The sequence below is a fragment of the Carya illinoinensis genome, chromosome 14 (genome assembly GCF_018687715.1).
Source record: "Carya illinoinensis cultivar Pawnee chromosome 14, C.illinoinensisPawnee_v1, whole genome shotgun sequence".
Lineage (NCBI taxonomy): Eukaryota > Viridiplantae > Streptophyta > Magnoliopsida > Fagales > Juglandaceae > Carya > Carya illinoinensis.
Genome location: NC_056765.1, coordinates 30864257 through 30882045, shown reverse-complemented (window position 1 = coordinate 30882045; position 17789 = coordinate 30864257). Strand labels below are relative to the sequence as shown.

Below are 17789 nucleotides of genomic sequence, written 5' to 3'. Positions count from 1 at the left end.
TGAACTGAATTGATTTCAGTACATTCCAACAACCAAACTAGAGAAATTAACCAAAAGCTGAAAAAAATATTAGATGTTTCGGGAGTTCTAGGTTGGGGACCAAATTCCTAGGTAGAATAGTCATGTGTACATCAAGCTCATGAATGAAACACATTTGGATCCTTTTGCAATCTTGCCAAATTATTACATCATCATTTTCACGTGAAATAAATTACTTGCAGTATTATGAGAGCATATGGAAATCGTGGTCTTGTCTCTCTCAATATATACAGAGATCAGTGCATGCTTAGCAACCACATACTAAACTCCAGTTATCCGGCCAAGAACTACATATAATATAGCTAGCTTGATTATCTCTGGTTCCTTACTTGGGTATTATCTTCTACTGTGAACCCTAAAACAATGTTGCCTCGAATTTGCCAGTCACGCAGTTCTGAAACCGGCCTCTTCAGCCTGTTGCAGAAGCCATTCATCCATATCGATGTCAGTTCTTCGCTTCCAATCTGGTCAAAATCCTCCATCCGAAAGAAGTACAACAAAGCCATTCACTGTACTGGGTTCATTTCTAGCAACATAAAAAGTGTTGCTAGCACTAGTACTACTCCAACAACTACGACATCCGAGGCTACCGAGAAGTCTTTTATTAGTGTTCAAGCCGTTGTAATCGTGAAACCAACGGTTCGTGGGTTTCTGTCAAACCTTGGGATACAGCGAGGGCTTGATGATATCAAAGATTTGCTTGGTAAAACACTCCTCCTGGAGTTAGTTAGCTCCGAGCTTGATTCCGGTAAGTCTTCTTTTAATTAATTAATTAGCTAAGCTATCAACTACGGACGTACTAACTCAATATATCGAATGGAAAATAAGGTTAATTTACTACTGAAACTTGCATGTTTATGTTTATTTTTTAATTCCCTTATGGTATTTGAATTTTTTTTTATTTTTATAATCAAAGCTAGCTTGTTGGTCTGAATCTCAGTCCGCTGCAGGTTTCCTTTAATTTGTTGTTCAAAAACTCTACTATTTTCAGCTCTGAAACTTTTGGCACCTTGCCGCGATGATTAAGAATTATTAATTTCTTACTTTTTCTGCCTGGGTTGATCGAGTCTTTCTCCAGCTAATTTTTTATTTATTTATTATTTATTATTTTTTTCAGAGAGTTTTGATGTTGTTACTATGCGACGTTACTGTTCGAATAACAGGACGACATGAGATTAGTTCAGCTTGTACAATCGCTTTTGTTTCATTATCAAGTACTATATGTATATATATATATATATATATATATATAAAGCGTGATCACGAGGAACTTATCATAAGTTATAAATTATAAAGGTGCAAAAGGTGTGTTCCGATCCACAAGGATCGACGGATATTCGAGAAATTAAAGACAATAATATTGAAAGATTTCTTTAATTTTCTTTCTTTATTTTTGGAAAAAAAATATTTAATGGATTTACTGCATGGGGTGGGTATATAGTAGCTATAAGGGGTTCGTGATTTTTCTGTTGTTTGATAAATATATATTGGCCATAGAAACTAATTATTAATTAGAGACTAATATTTATAATTGCAAGCTTTTCTACTTCACATAATGATCATATATGGCTACAAAGATATCTATATATATAATATAGAATATTAGAAATTAAGCTTCAATTTGTACGCGGTATAAGTTTTCACAAGCTAGCAAACGACAAGATGAAGACAAATGATCAATAGTGAGAGAACACAGGCGCTGGTCCCGACGTGTAGCATAGGCAAGATGTACGTTGTCAGTTGTCAGTTTTGAATATTTACCCCCTGAATGGTTTTTATTTTAAATTAATAAAAAACTCTATTTTTACTTTTACATTTTTATCTGATGATCTTTTAATATAATAAGTATTAATTACTAATTAAAAATTTTTATCCTGATCTTCTAATACATAGAATTCTTTTTATTTTATTTTTTGTGTTTAATCTTAGTTAAATAATTATTATAATTATTTTTAATGTTTTTGAGCTTGAGATTAAATTGAACAATATTCCAAAATGTAGAGATAAGAAGTTAGGTGAGGGTCTGAGCAATACTGATTCTATTCCACCCTATTGTTTTAAAATTTGATAGTTTGATTACATTACTCATTCTTTCCTCCCACCACTTTCAACTTCTAATATTAAACTTCTAAAAAAAAAAAAGTACAGAAATAGACAGGTTGAGTGTTAAAATTCCTACCATTTTTTTAACTTTTAAAAATATTTCTCAAAGCTTGATTATTTCTTTTACAGTAATGTTTTTGTACATGGGTTCTAAATATTTAAAAAAAAATATACAAAGTTTACACAATTCAATACTGTAAATATCATTTATGTTTATTTTCTTGTACGATAATGGTTAGATCATAGTTAATGTGTTCGACTTGAAAGGAAAAAAAATTAATAATACATACATAATATTTTTTATAACTATTTTACAATTTAGTGAATGTTAAAAGGTACAATAAAATTTGAAATTTAACTAAATAAAAAATCAAAATTAAATTAAAAAAACTTAATAACTTTTTATGAAATAAAACTATCATGCATATTGATGAATTGTGAAATGGGTTGTTAAATAATAGTATATTTTTGTATAGATCTTTTCTGATAAGTTCGATGTTATGATTAATTGATTAAGCATATATATAAATATATATATATTCTATTATAATACGTGTCTATACCATATGAACAGTAATGAATAGTAATTTTCTTATTTTTGTTATGTAGTTACGTTTTTGTCTCTGAGTTGCTTTTACTTTTAAACCAATAAAAAATTCTGCTTTTACTTTTACGTTTTTGCCCCTTGATCTTCTAATACCACAAGTATTAATTGCTAATTAAAAGACATGCATGCAAAGCATAGGAATTAATTTATAAGCACAAAGATCGTATGATCAAAATGTGCTAGCTGATATTTTTATTTATATATATATATACATAAAGAAAAAAAAAATAGATCAGAGAAAGAAGACGAGAGGAAAAAAAATAATCTGAACGTATGTAGTACCTACATGTATATATATAATGTTGTATATTTGATTTTAAACTAAAATATAATTTAACTACAAGCGTAAATTAACCATTATGATATTTGGCCAAAATATACCTATTGAAATATCTTATACTTTACTAACTTATTATTATCTAAGATATTTCCTAAAATTTATTTATTTTTGCATTAAATTATGCATTAATTAAATTTTTTTGTAAAATATTATATATATATTTTTTTATTAAAAATCTTATCTCACCCAATTAAATAAACGTGCTTTGCACGTTGTTTTGACCTAGTATATATATATATATATATTTAAATAGTGATAAACGAGTTATATTTTTTTTAAAAATATAAGTAGGATAATAATATAGTATATAAAATTTTTCTATATATATACATATATGATTCCAATAAACTCTATGCATGCATGGATAAGAATGAATTCTGAATTTTTGTGGAAGGAAAATGATAAATACATATAACATTTTATAATATTTTACATAATAATATTTAAAAGGAGAGATATTTTTATAAACTATTTTATAAAATTAATATCATTTTACAAAAATATCTTTATTTTATAACATATATTATGTAAATTATTGTGAAAGATGTTTTGGGTATATCTTTTCTCCTGTTGAGCATGTGATAATTAACAGTAAATGCGCGCGTGTGTTTTCAAAAGTCTAATACAAAATATTATCTTATATATGTTACAAGCTCGGAGTGGGGGACAAGAGGCAAATTCTTTAATCCAGTTTGGAGGAAAACTCTCTTTTAATTTTAATATATAATATAAGAAGTGTGTTTTGTAAAAATCAGAATTATTATTACTATATACATTTTTGGATTTATCGGGTATCATTAGAGAGATCTCGAAACATATTATTTATAAGAAGTATAAAAATAAGTCAACGAAAAGACTAATATTTGAATTAATTATGGAACAAGAAAAATAGGATGACCCCTTAGCTTTTTTAATATTAATTCTGTTTTGTTTAATATATATATATATAATTAGGCTAATTTGGTGAATTAATTATTTACATGCGTACGTACGTACGTACGTGCATGTTTATTGAATTAGAGACGGGATTAGAGAAAGAAAGGGTTGAAGCATATGCACACAAGGCGGGGAAAGGGGAGGAGGGGGTGAAGTACGAGACGGAATTTGAAGTGCCAGTTGATTTTGGAGAGGTTGGGGCTGTGTTGGTTGAAAATGAGCACCACAGGGAGATGTTCGTAGAGACTATACTCATCCATGGCTTACCTCAAGGCCCCATAAATGTGACATGTTGCTCCTGGGTTCACTCCAAGTTCGACAATCCTGTCAAGAGGGTATTTTTCACCAATAAGGTGCGTACGTACTGCATCATGATGCATATATATATATATATACACACACACATATATATCGATCACCTAGATTCTTAGTTCTTATAATTATCATCTCAATTAATTATTTGAATAACAATGCATGCTAAATAGAGTTCTAGAATATTCGTGTATTTCATTTATAAAATAGTGAAGTCTACCATTAAATAATTATTATTTTTATATAAATATTATATTTACTCACTTTCATGAAATGAAGTGCGTTGAATATATATATCCTCATCTTCATCTTAAAGGATCATGATGATGCACGTAGAACATATATATCAGGCACATAAGAAATACCCAAAAACATGGAAAAAAAACTAGCTAACATCTTTTTTATAAGTATCTGAGTTCACGTGTTCGAATGGAGCAGTCATACTTGCCCTCACAAACACCAAGTGGATTGCGGAGGCTAAGAGAAGAAGACCTGGAGAGTTTGCGAGGAAACGGTGAAGGAGAACCTAAGAGATTTGAGAGGATATACGATTATGATGTGTACAATGATCTTGGGGAACCCGATAAGAGCCTCGAACTTCAAAGACCAGTACTGGGTGGCAAAGAGCACCCCTATCCTCGACGTTGCAGGACCGGACGCCCCCTTTCCGAAGCAGGTATTTTTATCAATTTAGGACCTACATTTGAGAATATTAATTCCATATGTGGATCCTAAAATACACATATTTGCCAACATGATAGCACTCAAATAATTACACACTTTGATTAAATATTTAAAGAGTTCTTATATTTTCAAGTCGGTGTGTAAAGTGCACATCATTCACATGACTTAAATAGTAAAATTTATGGTTATTTAAATTAAATTATGTCATGTAAGCCATGTGTGGTATAAAGATTTTAGAATAACAGTAATCGTATTTAAGATCGCATAGTTATTTGCATTGATTATTGAACATGCATGCTATCCGCGGCGTCAATATATATGCAGATCCACAGTCGGAGACGAGGAAAACTAGCAGGTTTTATGTTCCTCGAGATGAATGCTTCTCGGAGATAAAGCAGCTAACATTCTCGGCGAAGACCGTATACTCTGTGTTGCGAGTATTGGTGCCATCACTAGGAATTGTGATTTCGGATAGGGATCTTGGATTCCCATACTTCACAGCCATAGACTCACTTTTCACCGAAGGGGTTAACTTGCCATCGGAAGAAGATCAAGAAGGGTTTCTCAGAGAAATCATGCCCAGGCTTGTTAAAACCATTTCCAAAACCGGAGGAGATGTGCTCCGCTTTGAGACCCCTGAAACTATGAACAGTGAGACCCCCACCCCCCCTTACCAAACACAAATTAAACTTCACAAACACATGCAAACAAACAAACACTCTCTCTCTTGATGATGACAATTATATACATATTGATGTGCTGTTTTGGATTTGCAGGGGACAAGTTCTTTTGGTTTAGGGATGACGAATTTGCTCGACAGACTCTTGCTGGTCTCAACCCATATAGCATACGGTTGGTCACGGTATGATTTGGGACTAATTTGCTTAAATTTACTAGAAAAGGCTACATACCTAGCATGCATTGTTTAAAGAAAACAATTACTTTACTCCGTGCATGCTTTAAAAGTTGCACAAAAAGTTATGCAGGAGTGGCCATTGAAGAGCAAACTTGATCCTGAGATCTACGGTCCACCAGAGTCAGCCATCACGACAGAAATTATTGAGGAAGAGATTGGAGGTCTAATGACTGTTGACAAGGTTAGAAGAATATAACACATATCGTGTAAATTTCAGGCAGGAATATTGGACATCATTCAACTAAATATATATCATAAACAAATCTATAGGTATTATATTGTCATGAATGTATGCATGCAGGCCTTAAAAGAAAAGAAGCTGTTTATGCTAGATTATCACGACTTGTTATTACCATTCGTCAGCAAAGTAAGACAGCTTAAGGGCACCACATTGTACGGTTCACGTACACTATTCTTCTTAACTAAAGATGGCACCTTGAGGCCTCTGGCGATTGAACTGACTCGGCCACCTATAGACGGAAAGCCGCAGTGGAAGCAAGTTTATGCACCTTCTTGGCATTCAACTGAAGTTTGGCTATGGAGGATTGCTAAAGCTCATGTCCTTGCCCATGACTCTGGCTATCACCAGCTCGTTAGTCACTGGTATGTATTATTTTCCAATACTTTATAAACTAATTATTTGCTATTGTTTTTCCTTCAAAGCTCAATTTGATTTACATTAATGAGGGAAATGATTTGACTGATCTCTTTTCCAGGCTAAGAACTCACTGTGTAACAGAGCCTTACGTAATTGCTACAAATAGGCAACTTAGCGTGATGCATCCAATCTACAGACTGTTGCACCCTCATTTTCGTTACACAATGGAGATCAATGCTCTGGCTCGAGAAGCACTTATCAATGCAGGTGGCACCATTGAGTCTGCATTCGCACCTGGTAAATATTCCATGGAAATCTGCTCTGCCGCCTATGATCTCCAATGGAGGTTCGACAAGGAGTCACTTCCTGCTGACCTAATTAACAGGTACGTAGTTTCCAATTAGCCAATCTTTTAGATTTTCAAAAATAAAAAATCAAATAAAAGAGTTTTCTTCCAAACCGCTCCTCCAACCCATTTAAAATTTTTTCATGTATCCTTTGAGCATGCAAAGAAACACATATTCTTAATGAAGGGACACATGACATCATATACCATTTTTAAATTTAGATTTTTAAAAAGGCATATGCTTATTAATTGTCATATGTTCTAAGAACACTTGTCACTTTCATATATGGGATTGGAGGAAACTTTTCACAAACTAGTTTGGAGGAAAACGCTATCCTAAATCAAATCCTATTATATTCGTAAAAGATGAGTAATCCACATCAACTGTAAGTAGAAGTACTCTTAACAAACAGGAAACTTGTTGTTTTGCAACTTATTGGCAATCAAGTGGCATATTATAGGTTTTCATTGATGTGTACAATCTAATTAATTCCCCTATATCAAATTTTAAGATCGATTGGTTCTTTTGCAATTTTGTACGCAGGGGAATGGCCGTTGAGGATCCAACTGCTCCTCATGGACTAAGGCTAACAATCAAAGACTACCCCTACGGAAATGATGGTCTCATCCTCTGGGATGCCATCAAACAATGGGTCACAGACTATGTCAATCACTACTACCCTGACCCTAGCCTTGTGGAGTTTGATCAAGAGCTCCAATCATGGTGGACGGAAATTCGAACAGTTGGCCACGCCGACAAGAAGGACGAACCGTGGTGGCCGGTTCTCAAGACCCAGAAAGACCTAATCGACATCCTCACAACGATCACTTGGGTGACTTCCGGCCACCATGCCGCCGCCAACTTCGGTCAATATGCTTACGGGGGCTACTTCCCAAATCGGCCAACCATTGCTAGAACCAATATGCCTACAGAAGACCCAACTGAAGAAGAATGGAAAATTTTCTTGAAAAAACCTGAACGCGCACTTTTGCAATGCTTCCCTTCACAACTTCAAGCAACAAGAGTGATGGCTGTTTTGGACATATTGTCTAATCATTCACCCGACGAAGAATATCTTGGGGAGAAAAGTGAGCCATCATGGGCTGAAGATCCGTTTATAAAGGAGGCATTTGAGAGGTTCCATGGGAGATTGAGGGAACTTGAACGGATAATTGATGAAAGGAATGCGAACAATAGTTTGAAGAATAGAGTAGGAGCTGGGGTTGTGCCGTATGAGCTTTTGAAGCCATTTTCCAGCCCTGGCGTAACTGGAAAAGGAGTTCCATATAGCATTTCCATTTGATCAATTCGGAAAGACTATACATTTCAAACTTGGTGGTTTTGAATGGTTTCTAATAATACTAAAACAATACAAGAAATTACTTAAGCATGGGCGGGCGGGATTGCCAGCCCCACCATGCGCTAGGGGTGTGGGGTGGACGGGTGGCCAGGTAACGGGGTGCTGGGCCCGTTGCCCACCCCTACTTTTAGGATTGACCATTTAAATTTTTGTGAAAAGTATTTTTTACATGACTTTAGGCAATCATTAGGTTAATAGAAGTGGTCATTTGGAGCAAGAGATTACATGCAACCAAAAATAAGTGGGTCATTCTCCACTACATGAATCAAGCCAAGAAATCATTTATACGATATATGAAGGATGTGAGGATTGGTCCCATCAATCCAAGCAATGAAGTAAAAGATAAGTTACAGATAATTAGAACAGTAGAGATAGAAGTTGAGAAAAAAAAAAAAAAATAACTTTGTTGAAGAATATGAGGATTGAGAATTGGAAAAAAAATTACCCTTGAATTCTATTCGAACTTATATTAATATATGAAGAGAGTCTTACAATATTTATTCCTACAATGTGTAATTATAACATTTATTTTCAAACTAAATGGTACAAATTTTGCAATTATAACATTTTTTATATATAGATCTAACTCTCGCATACCGCATTCAAGAAATGCTGAGACTTTAAAATCTGAACCATTTAAATGTAGCATAATAGTTAAGATTTATCAAATTCAACAAAGTAGATAACTACCTTGATCCATTTGCAGAATTTCAAAAGATGAAAACATTTGAAAAAGTTAGATGAACCCCTGAATAAAAAGATGATAGAATTAGTGCATTGATTGTTAAAGTTGAAGTGCCTTCTCATGATACATTATGGATTAAGGAATATATTATTAATTTAATATGCATTTGAGTCTATGCATGGCATATAGAAGGAAACGAAATGGCCTTCACATAAGTTAATCATATAGACATCATATCTATAATCTATTTCTTGAGGAAATTCTTGAACCAATGAGCTGAAAGTTTAGGGTGTCTTTTACATCCATCCTTGTAGTCTATGTAGTTGATGCCAAATCGAACTGTGTAACCTGAATTCCATTCAAAGTTGTCCAACAAGGACCATGCAAAGTATCCCTTAACATTTACACCATCCCTATTCAAAACAAAAAATTAATGAGAGAGAGAGAGAGAGAGAGAGAGAGAGAGAGAGAGAGAGAGAGAGAGAGAGAACTATTATTAAGCAATTACCTAATAGCCTTCTGAAGATACCAAAGATGGCTACAATAGTATTCAATTCTTTGGTTGTCCACAAGAGCCTCTTCTAGTGACAAGGTGGCATTATTGATCTCATCAATTCCTAGAAGTCATAGTTGCATTTAGCTTCTAATGGACATGTAATAACTACAACTTCTTTCAAATTTTAGAGTGTGACGAGAAGATAACTTGAGATTTGAGACAAAATAATTACCATTCTCAGTGATGTAAATTAGTGGATTATGGTACTTCTGCTTCGTGTACAACAAAAGATCTCGAATTCCTCTTGAATATAGATGAAGCCATTCTGAAGCAGCCTACAACTTAGAGAAAACAGAGGTTAACACTGAATCTTTCCATTTGTGCTTGTTTGTAAAGTGAGTCAGCCCAAAGGTCTTGCTTCAGTATTGCTGAGGATATTTCTATTCGGAAAAAGAATAAATAAATTGATATATTTTGGTCCATGATTGTTTTAAAATTCAAAAATTTTGACATATATAAAACACACCTGTGGACCAATGGGGATTCCATTGCGCTCAGCTGCCGTGCACAGCAAAGACATGTTATATAATTAATATTGGAACATGAATCAACGTAAATATTACTTCCAAGTGTTGAGTTTTCACTTACTTGAAAGATTAGTACGAGAATCTGTCAAGTAGCTTGCGTTTCCAGCATTATGTTGAGGTGCATAGGCTGCATAATAAGCAGTATAGTAGTTTAATCCGATAAAATCAAATGACCTATTTACGAGCTTAGATTGTTCTTTGGTAAATTTGGGTAATCGGTTTCCAACCAAAGATCTCATGCTATGTGGATAGTCACCATTGATCAAGGGGTCCATTAACCTGCAACAATGCATTGAAATTACAGTTTCATAACAAATATTCATACGTTTACATACAAGGCAAGAATTTCTATGTCATGATAGCTTTAAGTTAATCGATCCTTGTTTTGGGCATTTATTGTAGATAACCCATGGAAGTTATGGAAATTGCTAGCTTTAGAAAATTTCAGGTTTTTTTTTTTTTTTTTGAGTAAACCCTTAGAAAGCTCTTATTCCACATACTTAACAATGTCGGTTTGTCATCAAATCCTAAGAGGACAGTTATTGCTTATTTTCATTTTCATTATAGTTGTTTTGGATTTTGTTTAACCACCTTTGGTGGTCAATATGGCATGATCCCTATCTGTTCACTAATAGGCTGATATAATATGTGTTTTGAGTAAGGTAAGTCAACGTTAAGCCAAAAAAAAGTCGAATAATATAAAAGAGCCCAATGCAAACATGAAGGATTCAATGCCTTAATACACAAAATAACCAACTCCTCGAATCGAGGAGAGATAAGTAGCCTACTCCCTTAAAATATACATTGAGTCTATGGCCGCTACAAATCTTGACCCTTAATAAACCATGAAACTAATTCCTCTGTGATTAAAAGCCTAAATTGTTCTAAGCTCAACCTATGATCATCACAATCGAATGGAAAAGTACGAAAATAGTTGAGCCATTTGAGGATAACTACCATCCCCTCAAACCCTCCAACCTCCTTGGTGCACAAATCGAGTAACATCAGTAGGTGGTCAGTGACCACGATGCATTCCAAGCTGAAACCTGTAATACTTCACCAACCTTCCTTCAAACTACCAGCCCAGCACGTTAGTTTACATGGACGAATCAAGCTGGATGACATCAATGGTGCTAGAGCAAGATCTCTAGCTCCCACTAGCATCACTAACACACAGAGAGAGAGGGAAGTGCCAGGTTGAACAATCCACAAGCTTCCTCGCCACTATCACAAAACTCCAAAGCATTCCAAAATCACATATAAAGGGGAAACTAGCACAAACAAAACCACCCACATGGTTGTCATTGACAGTCCCCCATTGATGTGTTTCCATGTCACTACCATGAACAACTCCACAACCATAAATAGAGGCAAAGCTTTGCACTTCAGCCAAATCTACATGGTATGTGGGAAACAAGAAGCACTGATTTGGACAACCATATCACACCAGCAGCAACAAAGCCAAAGGCACCCATAAGAAAACTCATTGATCTAAAAGTGCCACTCACAGAACATCACCTCCAAGCAGCAGTGCAATAGCACTATTAAACGCTTGGAGTCCAATGATCAACCCTAGCCCAAGACATCTTAGAGAATCCAACCCTGAAAAGGTATACATGCAAAAAGAACATTCAAGCAGTACTTACCATCCAATTCTGAAATCAAGAGCCCGTAGCATAGCATTACAATGATGTCTCGCTTTAGAATATGGCACCATCCAGCCTATCTCGAGCGATATACCTATAGTGCCTTTTTGTCTTTCCTGAACATTTTAAGAATTTGGTTGAGTCGACATTCATGTTTATGGTCAAATTTTCTTTTATTACTCTACCAAAAATATTTCGTTTAATGAAACACACTTTCAATTATAGCTAAGTTAGTCCTTACTACAACTAGTACACTATATAATTATTTCTCATCATCTATCTATAATGCATACTCATGATATTGTAGATATTGTATGCATTGAAAAACATGCTGTACATGTTGGATATTATCTAGGATTTTTTATCCCAACATTTTAACTTCATATAAATGTTGAACCTGATACTTTTGTCGGTAAGCTTTAACAGTAGCTGCATGGGCAAGAAGTTGGTGGTGTATCACCAAATATGGTTCCGTTCCAGAATTTCCTTTGGTGCAATACTGATTTTGCCAATCAGAACATCGCCCTGGCGGTATAACCCCAGATGCATAACCACCTATGCTGTAGCTCGTTGGCTCATTCAGTGTGATCCAGTGCTTCACCCGATCGCCAAATTCATTGAAGCAAACCTCGGTATAGTCCCGAAAATCATTCCTTTATTATCAAATGCACGAGCACACAAAAAAATCCAATTATTTAAAGCTATGGCCAAAGTCTGAAATTTTTTATAATGAGATGCAAAGCGATTTTTTGCTTCATTCAATTATATGACTTAAAAATGCTTTATGAGGTTAGTCAGGCAGATAGAGTTCAATCCTGAAAGAGCTGGTGAGGTCTTTATACTAAGGTCAATTCCTATCTTCACAACAGACAGGATATAGTAAGAAAATTTTGAATCTTGTGTTGTATAGTCATAGACTGTCGTGGAGTCTTAGTGAAATGACAGTAAAGAAACTAAATTTTGAAAACCCATGGGCAAAATTTCAAGCCTTCAGTAATAGGAATAGTAAACAACATTCATCATATGGATTCTCCTTTTTTTACTTTTAATTAGGATGATGTTACTAGTGATATGTACAAGTGATTTACTATTGAGACGGATAGAGAACCATAATTTTCTATGTCACTTACACAATGTGTGGACTTAAGAACCACCGAATCAGACAGATAAATGATCATAATTTTCTGAGTCACTTACACAATATGTGGACTTAAGAAACCACCATAATCATCTTCCAAGGATTGGGGAAGATCAAAGTGAAAGAGTGTCACAAAGGGCTTTAGACCTGACATTTAATTATCATGAACTCAAGGGCAGATTATGAGAAGTTGAAAAAATAGATGATATATGATGAAATAATTGGATTGAATGATGACCTTTGGCTAGAAGTTCATTGATGAGGTTGTTGTAGTATTTGATTCCTTCCATGTTCACACCCCCACTTAGTTTTCCATCTGACACAAACATCGAATAAATACTACCGCATGTAATTTCATACCAAGATAAAAAATTGTTGTTGCCCATTTTTATATGCATTTTTTTTTCCATTTTCCTTCCTTCTCATTTTTCTTTGAATTCTTATAACAGGTTAGTTCAATTCATTATCTTACTTGGTAAAACTCGGGACCATGAGATTGAGAACCTGTATGCATCTAAACCCATTTGCTTCATAATCCCAACGTCTTCCTGTGTAAAAAAATAATAATAATAAGAAGGATCATAAATGTTGCAAAATCATCTGGAATTTCCATATTTGATCATCTTTTATATCATTCTAGGCTCAAAAACAAGAAATTTCAAGTTATCAAAATGGATTTCAATAGATAATATGTACTCAAAGGTTAATATGAGTGCCTCTCCTTTTTTCTTTCTGTATTGTGCACCATACCTTATAGTGATGGTATTGATCAACAGTTACATCTCCATTACTGCCATCTTGTATCCTATCTGTAATTTCATCATTGAAATGCATTTAGAATACATTAAAGGAGTATTTTTCTACAATAATTAGGGATGTAACTATGAGTCAACTAAAACTAGCAAATATCTCGAACATGATCTAGATAGGTTCATGTGGACCTACGATTTCAAAATTGGCATGCAAGGTAATTCAGCTAAGGGAATGCAGCCTATCTTATCAGTGCCTGTAGCTAAATTATGATTACCAAAATTGATGCGATCCGCAATTTTTTAACAAACCAAGAGGGAAAATGCATGAACGAGTTCCCAATGTCCTGTATAATAGAGACAACAGACTGATCTAGATATTGAAAGCACAGATATGACCAAGAGTGAGTCCCCTTCCAAAATAACGCTCTTAAAATTGAGCAAAAGTGTGGTCATTGATGGGTATTTTTGCCACTTTTGTGCTCCAGAAGATGAATAGAGCATCTGTAAAATAGATATTGCCTTTGATTTCAGTGTCAAATTTTTACCTTTATGACACCAGTTGGGGAAGGTTCCGAAAGATGAGTCTGAACTTGTGCCTCCTCTTCTTTCCATGCTTTTAAATGCTTGTTGGCCATTGAGTTGATTTTCTCTGATAGCGAAAGGGCATCTACCAAGATATGGTCAAAGACTTTTTTTATTATTAGTTTTGCCCACTAGACCAGATCAAAGCAAAAGTATGAAAATGAGTAGTGCTGGGCTGCATTTTCCAAAGCCTATTTGGGTGTGGCTAAACAAATTGATATGAGCAGGTAGAATGTTCTTGCAAATCTTCCATAGGAGCAATTGTAATATTTCGTGAAGTTTAAATCTCCACAATTAAGCCCCTACAGAATACGAAAATGGAGTATTTGGAGGGTATTGATTAGTAGCAAAGGATCAAAATGCAGATTTTACACATGGGAGAGTATAACTCCTGATATTTCTGGAAGCCATTTGGGATCGAGAATATTGGATATCCAAGGATCAGTCTAATTATGGTTAGAAGATCAGGAACCAACCTGAAACCAGATACCCTTTGCTAATAAATGTCTAGTACATAAAATCGCTTTTTGAAACCACTAGTCAAGATTGAACTTATAAACCCCCCAAAAATTTTAATGCTTCATGTATTTTGCTGACATAACCCAAATTCAAGTTATATCTGAATGAGCTAAATTTGCCACCCAAGCATGGATACCGAAGCAAGATGGTTTTCCAGAGATTTTGGGGAAAAAAAACCCCAAACCACCACATGCTTTAGTAGTATAGAGAGATTCCCAAGCCTTTGCAGTGAAATGTCAACAACCATTATTTGAAACCCCAAAATAAAATTTTTAATTTAGAGTTGAAAGCTGAGTACAGCGATCTTCAAGCATAAAGAACATGGGCCTACCATAAGAGGGAATGGAGGATGCAACTATCCTTATCAAAGTCGCTCTTCTAGCTTGAGAGAGGAGTTAGGTATTCCAGGCTGAGATTTTGTTTTCGAAGGGAGAGATGGTCTTTGAAAAGCATCAGGCTTTGATGTTAGGAGATTTAAAAGAACGCCTACATTTTTAGCTTTTGGAAGGGCGAAGGAAACATTATGGAGTTGGAAGATGGATTGTTTGGAGCAAATCGAAATGTTCCAGCTCAACTGAATAGAGGTTTTGCTGAAATTAATGGATTGGCCCAATGCCTCCTCCCTATTTAAAACCTTGATAGTTCCAACAATTCAATGACCAAGGCCAATTCTAATTTTTTGTACACCATTTTCCATATCAATGGCGATAGCCATAAAACATAATCTGCAACTTTTTTTTTTTTTTTAAACAAAGCAAGACTGAGAAAGGATTCTGGGTTTATGGAAACAACGCAATATGGGTATGGTTGATAAAACAAACTTCATTCATGATTCAACCAATTTTTAATTCTTCAATGCAATTCACTCCCGTCACAATTCCGAAAAGAGAGGGATTTTCTTTCCCTTTTTTTGTTCTTTTGAGAATCGATATTTAACTCAATACCATTAATATGTATTCGATTGTAAATAAAAACTTCATAATATTTGGGGCGGAGAGAGAGAGAGATACCTGGATATCTATGGGTGAACGTGTCCCATATAGATGGTCCTCTACCACCTTCTTTTGCTGCACCTTCATACTGTAATTGTAATTCAAAAGAACACACATGGACACATAATAATTACATGCTTTCTTGTCACAAAACTAGAAGCAAAACTCCGTTGAAATTCAAAAAATCATACAGGAATGCAAAGAAGTAGAGAAGACAAACCTGGTAGGACGATGATGCAGTCCCAAAAATGAAACCTGCAGGAAAACTGCTTCTGTTGAGTACAACATGATTATGGTAGTGGCTTGGTGTTGAAGCAATGATGTTAGTGAATGAGTAGAGAAAAACTAAGCGAAAATAGCTCTGAAATGCCATCCTCAGTGATCAGTGGCAGTAGCTGGGCATTTTATTATTATTATTATTATTATTATTATAAGATCTAATCGTACAAGGAAGATGATAGCCTTATAATTCATCTACGATTCATTTACAATTTATCAATAAAATAATATTTTTTAAAATTTCAAACACATCAAATCAAAATCAAAATTAAAATAAATATTTAAAAAATATTATTTTTTTGAAAGGTTGTAAGAAATTGTAAATGGCTAGTTATTTAATCATTTTTCACCGTACAAACCTTTATAAAAATGTTATCCTATAAAAAAAGATAAAATTCTTACACTTTTTCATGGTGAGTCATTTTTTATAAAAGAATTGTACAAAAATTATATATTTGATACTCACGTATATCATTTCTCTATTCTATATAATGGAATAAAAGTTCTGCATTAGAAATGCATTTCATTTGAATTTCAAGTAAATTGATTATAGTTGTTAAAAGCATGAGACTTATTGGTATAACTGACCATATAAAAAATAAAAAAATGGATTGATTGTACTTGAGTTTGCTGACTGTGACAGTTGAACATTAGCTTGAGTTTGAATATTAGAGCATTAGCATTGGACTCATCAAATTCATCTTTAAAATTTGATGAAAAGTACACATTTTTCATAAATTCAAAACCTTCATATCTATAATTCCACATTGGATTAGCCATTAAATTCATCAAAATAATAATATAATATTATTTTCTTAATAATAATATTTTTAATTTTTTTTCTTCATATTTTGTAATTATACTAGCCATATGGACATTAATAGTTTAATTTAGTACTTAAATAATTTATTTCCAACTAATTTAGAATAAAATAAAATAAAACCATTGCATATTAAAATTAGAATAAAATATTAGTTTGAATGTGGAATAGTAGACCTTCAAATTTGAAGGAAGAGCAACAATTACTGTAGCTCAAAGTTTCCCAAATACCTATTTGATGAATCCAATGTAGGTTCATTTTAAGTAAATTCATCAAAATTTGAAGATGCATTGGCTTTTGATGAAACCAATGCTAGTGCTCTTAGTTGTGTTATCTACCTGAATCCTCGTGCCACCCGCCATCGGTGCTTTTTCGCGTATTGCTTTATGAATAATGATAGCCTTACCACTATTTTACCACTCTTTTACCACTTTTTTTAATTTTTAATTTTTTTAATTTTTTTTTTTTACTTAATGATTAAGCAAGTGACTATCACTAAAATTATATATTTTTAAAATTTTTTCTTAATGGCTAAGGATGTTAAAAAAATACTTAAAAGAAAATGATAAAAAAATAAATACACTACAAGTGGTAAAATAGTGGTAAAAGGGTGGTAAGTGTATCATTACCCTTGCTTTATACCTTTTGAGGTTTTTCTTTTTTTTTTCTCTTTTTTTTTTTTTTTTTTAAATAAAAATTCTATTCTTCATCTTTATACACTATATATTAATATATATATATATATATATATATTAATTAAGAAGAACAAATCCAACAAAAATTTTAAAAAAATAAAAAAATATAAGGTGTGAAGATAATAAATAGTAAAAATCTTCTTCCAAAATGTTTCCATTTTCCAACAGTTCATTTTTTCTTAAATGGAAAAGAAAGTTTATATTATTAAAAAAATCTATTTATCATTCTCACACTATAATTTTTTTATTTTTTTATTTTTTCTTATCAAATGTGGTGTATAAATAATGAGTAAAAAAAAACTCAATTAGTTTAAAAAGAATAAAACCAAAAAACTAAAAAATATAAGTTTACAATA

General features: G+C 33.4%; 2 protein-coding genes across 5 annotated transcripts; one reads left to right on the top strand and one right to left on the bottom strand.

Moving 5' to 3' along the window:
* The first annotated feature begins 240 nt into the window (after positions 1-240).
* On the top strand, positions 241-8269 carry LOC122294211 (linoleate 13S-lipoxygenase 2-1, chloroplastic-like). Its single transcript, XM_043102778.1, has 9 exons — positions 241-787; positions 4110-4378; positions 4776-5013; positions 5346-5672; positions 5798-5883; positions 6008-6118; positions 6239-6540; positions 6654-6920; positions 7426-8269. The coding sequence occupies exons 1-9, from the start codon at positions 403-405 to the stop codon at positions 8183-8185; spliced, it is 2745 nt and encodes a 914-aa protein (XP_042958712.1). The 5' UTR covers positions 241-402; the 3' UTR covers positions 8186-8269.
* LOC122294212 (beta-glucosidase 13-like) lies at positions 6587-16056 on the bottom strand. Of its 4 annotated transcripts, none has more exons than XM_043102782.1 (14): positions 15860-15932; positions 15658-15727; positions 14092-14195; positions 13545-13603; positions 13267-13342; positions 13033-13110; positions 12854-12941; positions 12054-12309; positions 11657-11772; positions 10072-10289; positions 9950-9981; positions 9656-9758; positions 9436-9544; positions 6587-9340 (listed from the first exon to the last, which is right to left on the bottom strand). In XM_043102782.1, exons 3-14 carry the CDS (start codon positions 14156-14158, stop codon positions 9172-9174), a joined length of 1371 nt encoding a protein of 456 aa, XP_042958716.1. In that variant the 5' UTR covers positions 14159-14195; positions 15658-15727; positions 15860-15932; the 3' UTR covers positions 6587-9171. The 4 variants fall into 4 exon arrangements, with proteins under 4 accessions (XP_042958716.1, XP_042958714.1, XP_042958713.1 ...); XM_043102780.1 differs by having other exon boundaries at positions 14092-14213; positions 15860-15930; XM_043102779.1 differs by lacking the exon at positions 14092-14195 and having other exon boundaries at positions 15860-16056.
* Between the last annotated feature and the right edge of the window lie 1733 nt (positions 16057-17789).

What these genes read in the sequence shown, in the direction of transcription:
- LOC122294211 (XM_043102778.1), top strand. Translation starts at nt 403, where the DNA reads ATGTTGCCTCGAATTTGCCAGTCACGCAGTTCTGAAACCGGCCTCTTC. An exon ending in GGGTATTTTTCACCAATAAG is followed by an intron (nt 4,379 to 4,775) that starts GTGCGTACGTAC and finishes CGAATGGAGCAG; the next exon opens with TCATACTTGCCCTCACAAAC. An exon ending in GTCTAATGACTGTTGACAAG is followed by an intron (nt 6,119 to 6,238) that starts GTTAGAAGAATA and finishes GTATGCATGCAG; the next exon opens with GCCTTAAAAGAAAAGAAGCT.
- LOC122294212 (XM_043102779.1), bottom strand. Translation starts at nt 16,012, where the DNA reads ATGGCATTTCAGAGCTATTTTCGCTTAGTTTTTCTCTACTCATTCACT. An exon ending in CTTACCGACAAAAGTATCAG is followed by an intron (nt 11,773 to 12,053) that starts GTTCAACATTTA and finishes TAAAATGTTCAG; the next exon opens with GAAAGACAAAAAGGCACTAT. An exon ending in AATTTACATCACTGAGAATG is followed by an intron (nt 9,545 to 9,655) that starts GTAATTATTTTG and finishes TATGACTTCTAG; the next exon opens with GAATTGATGAGATCAATAAT.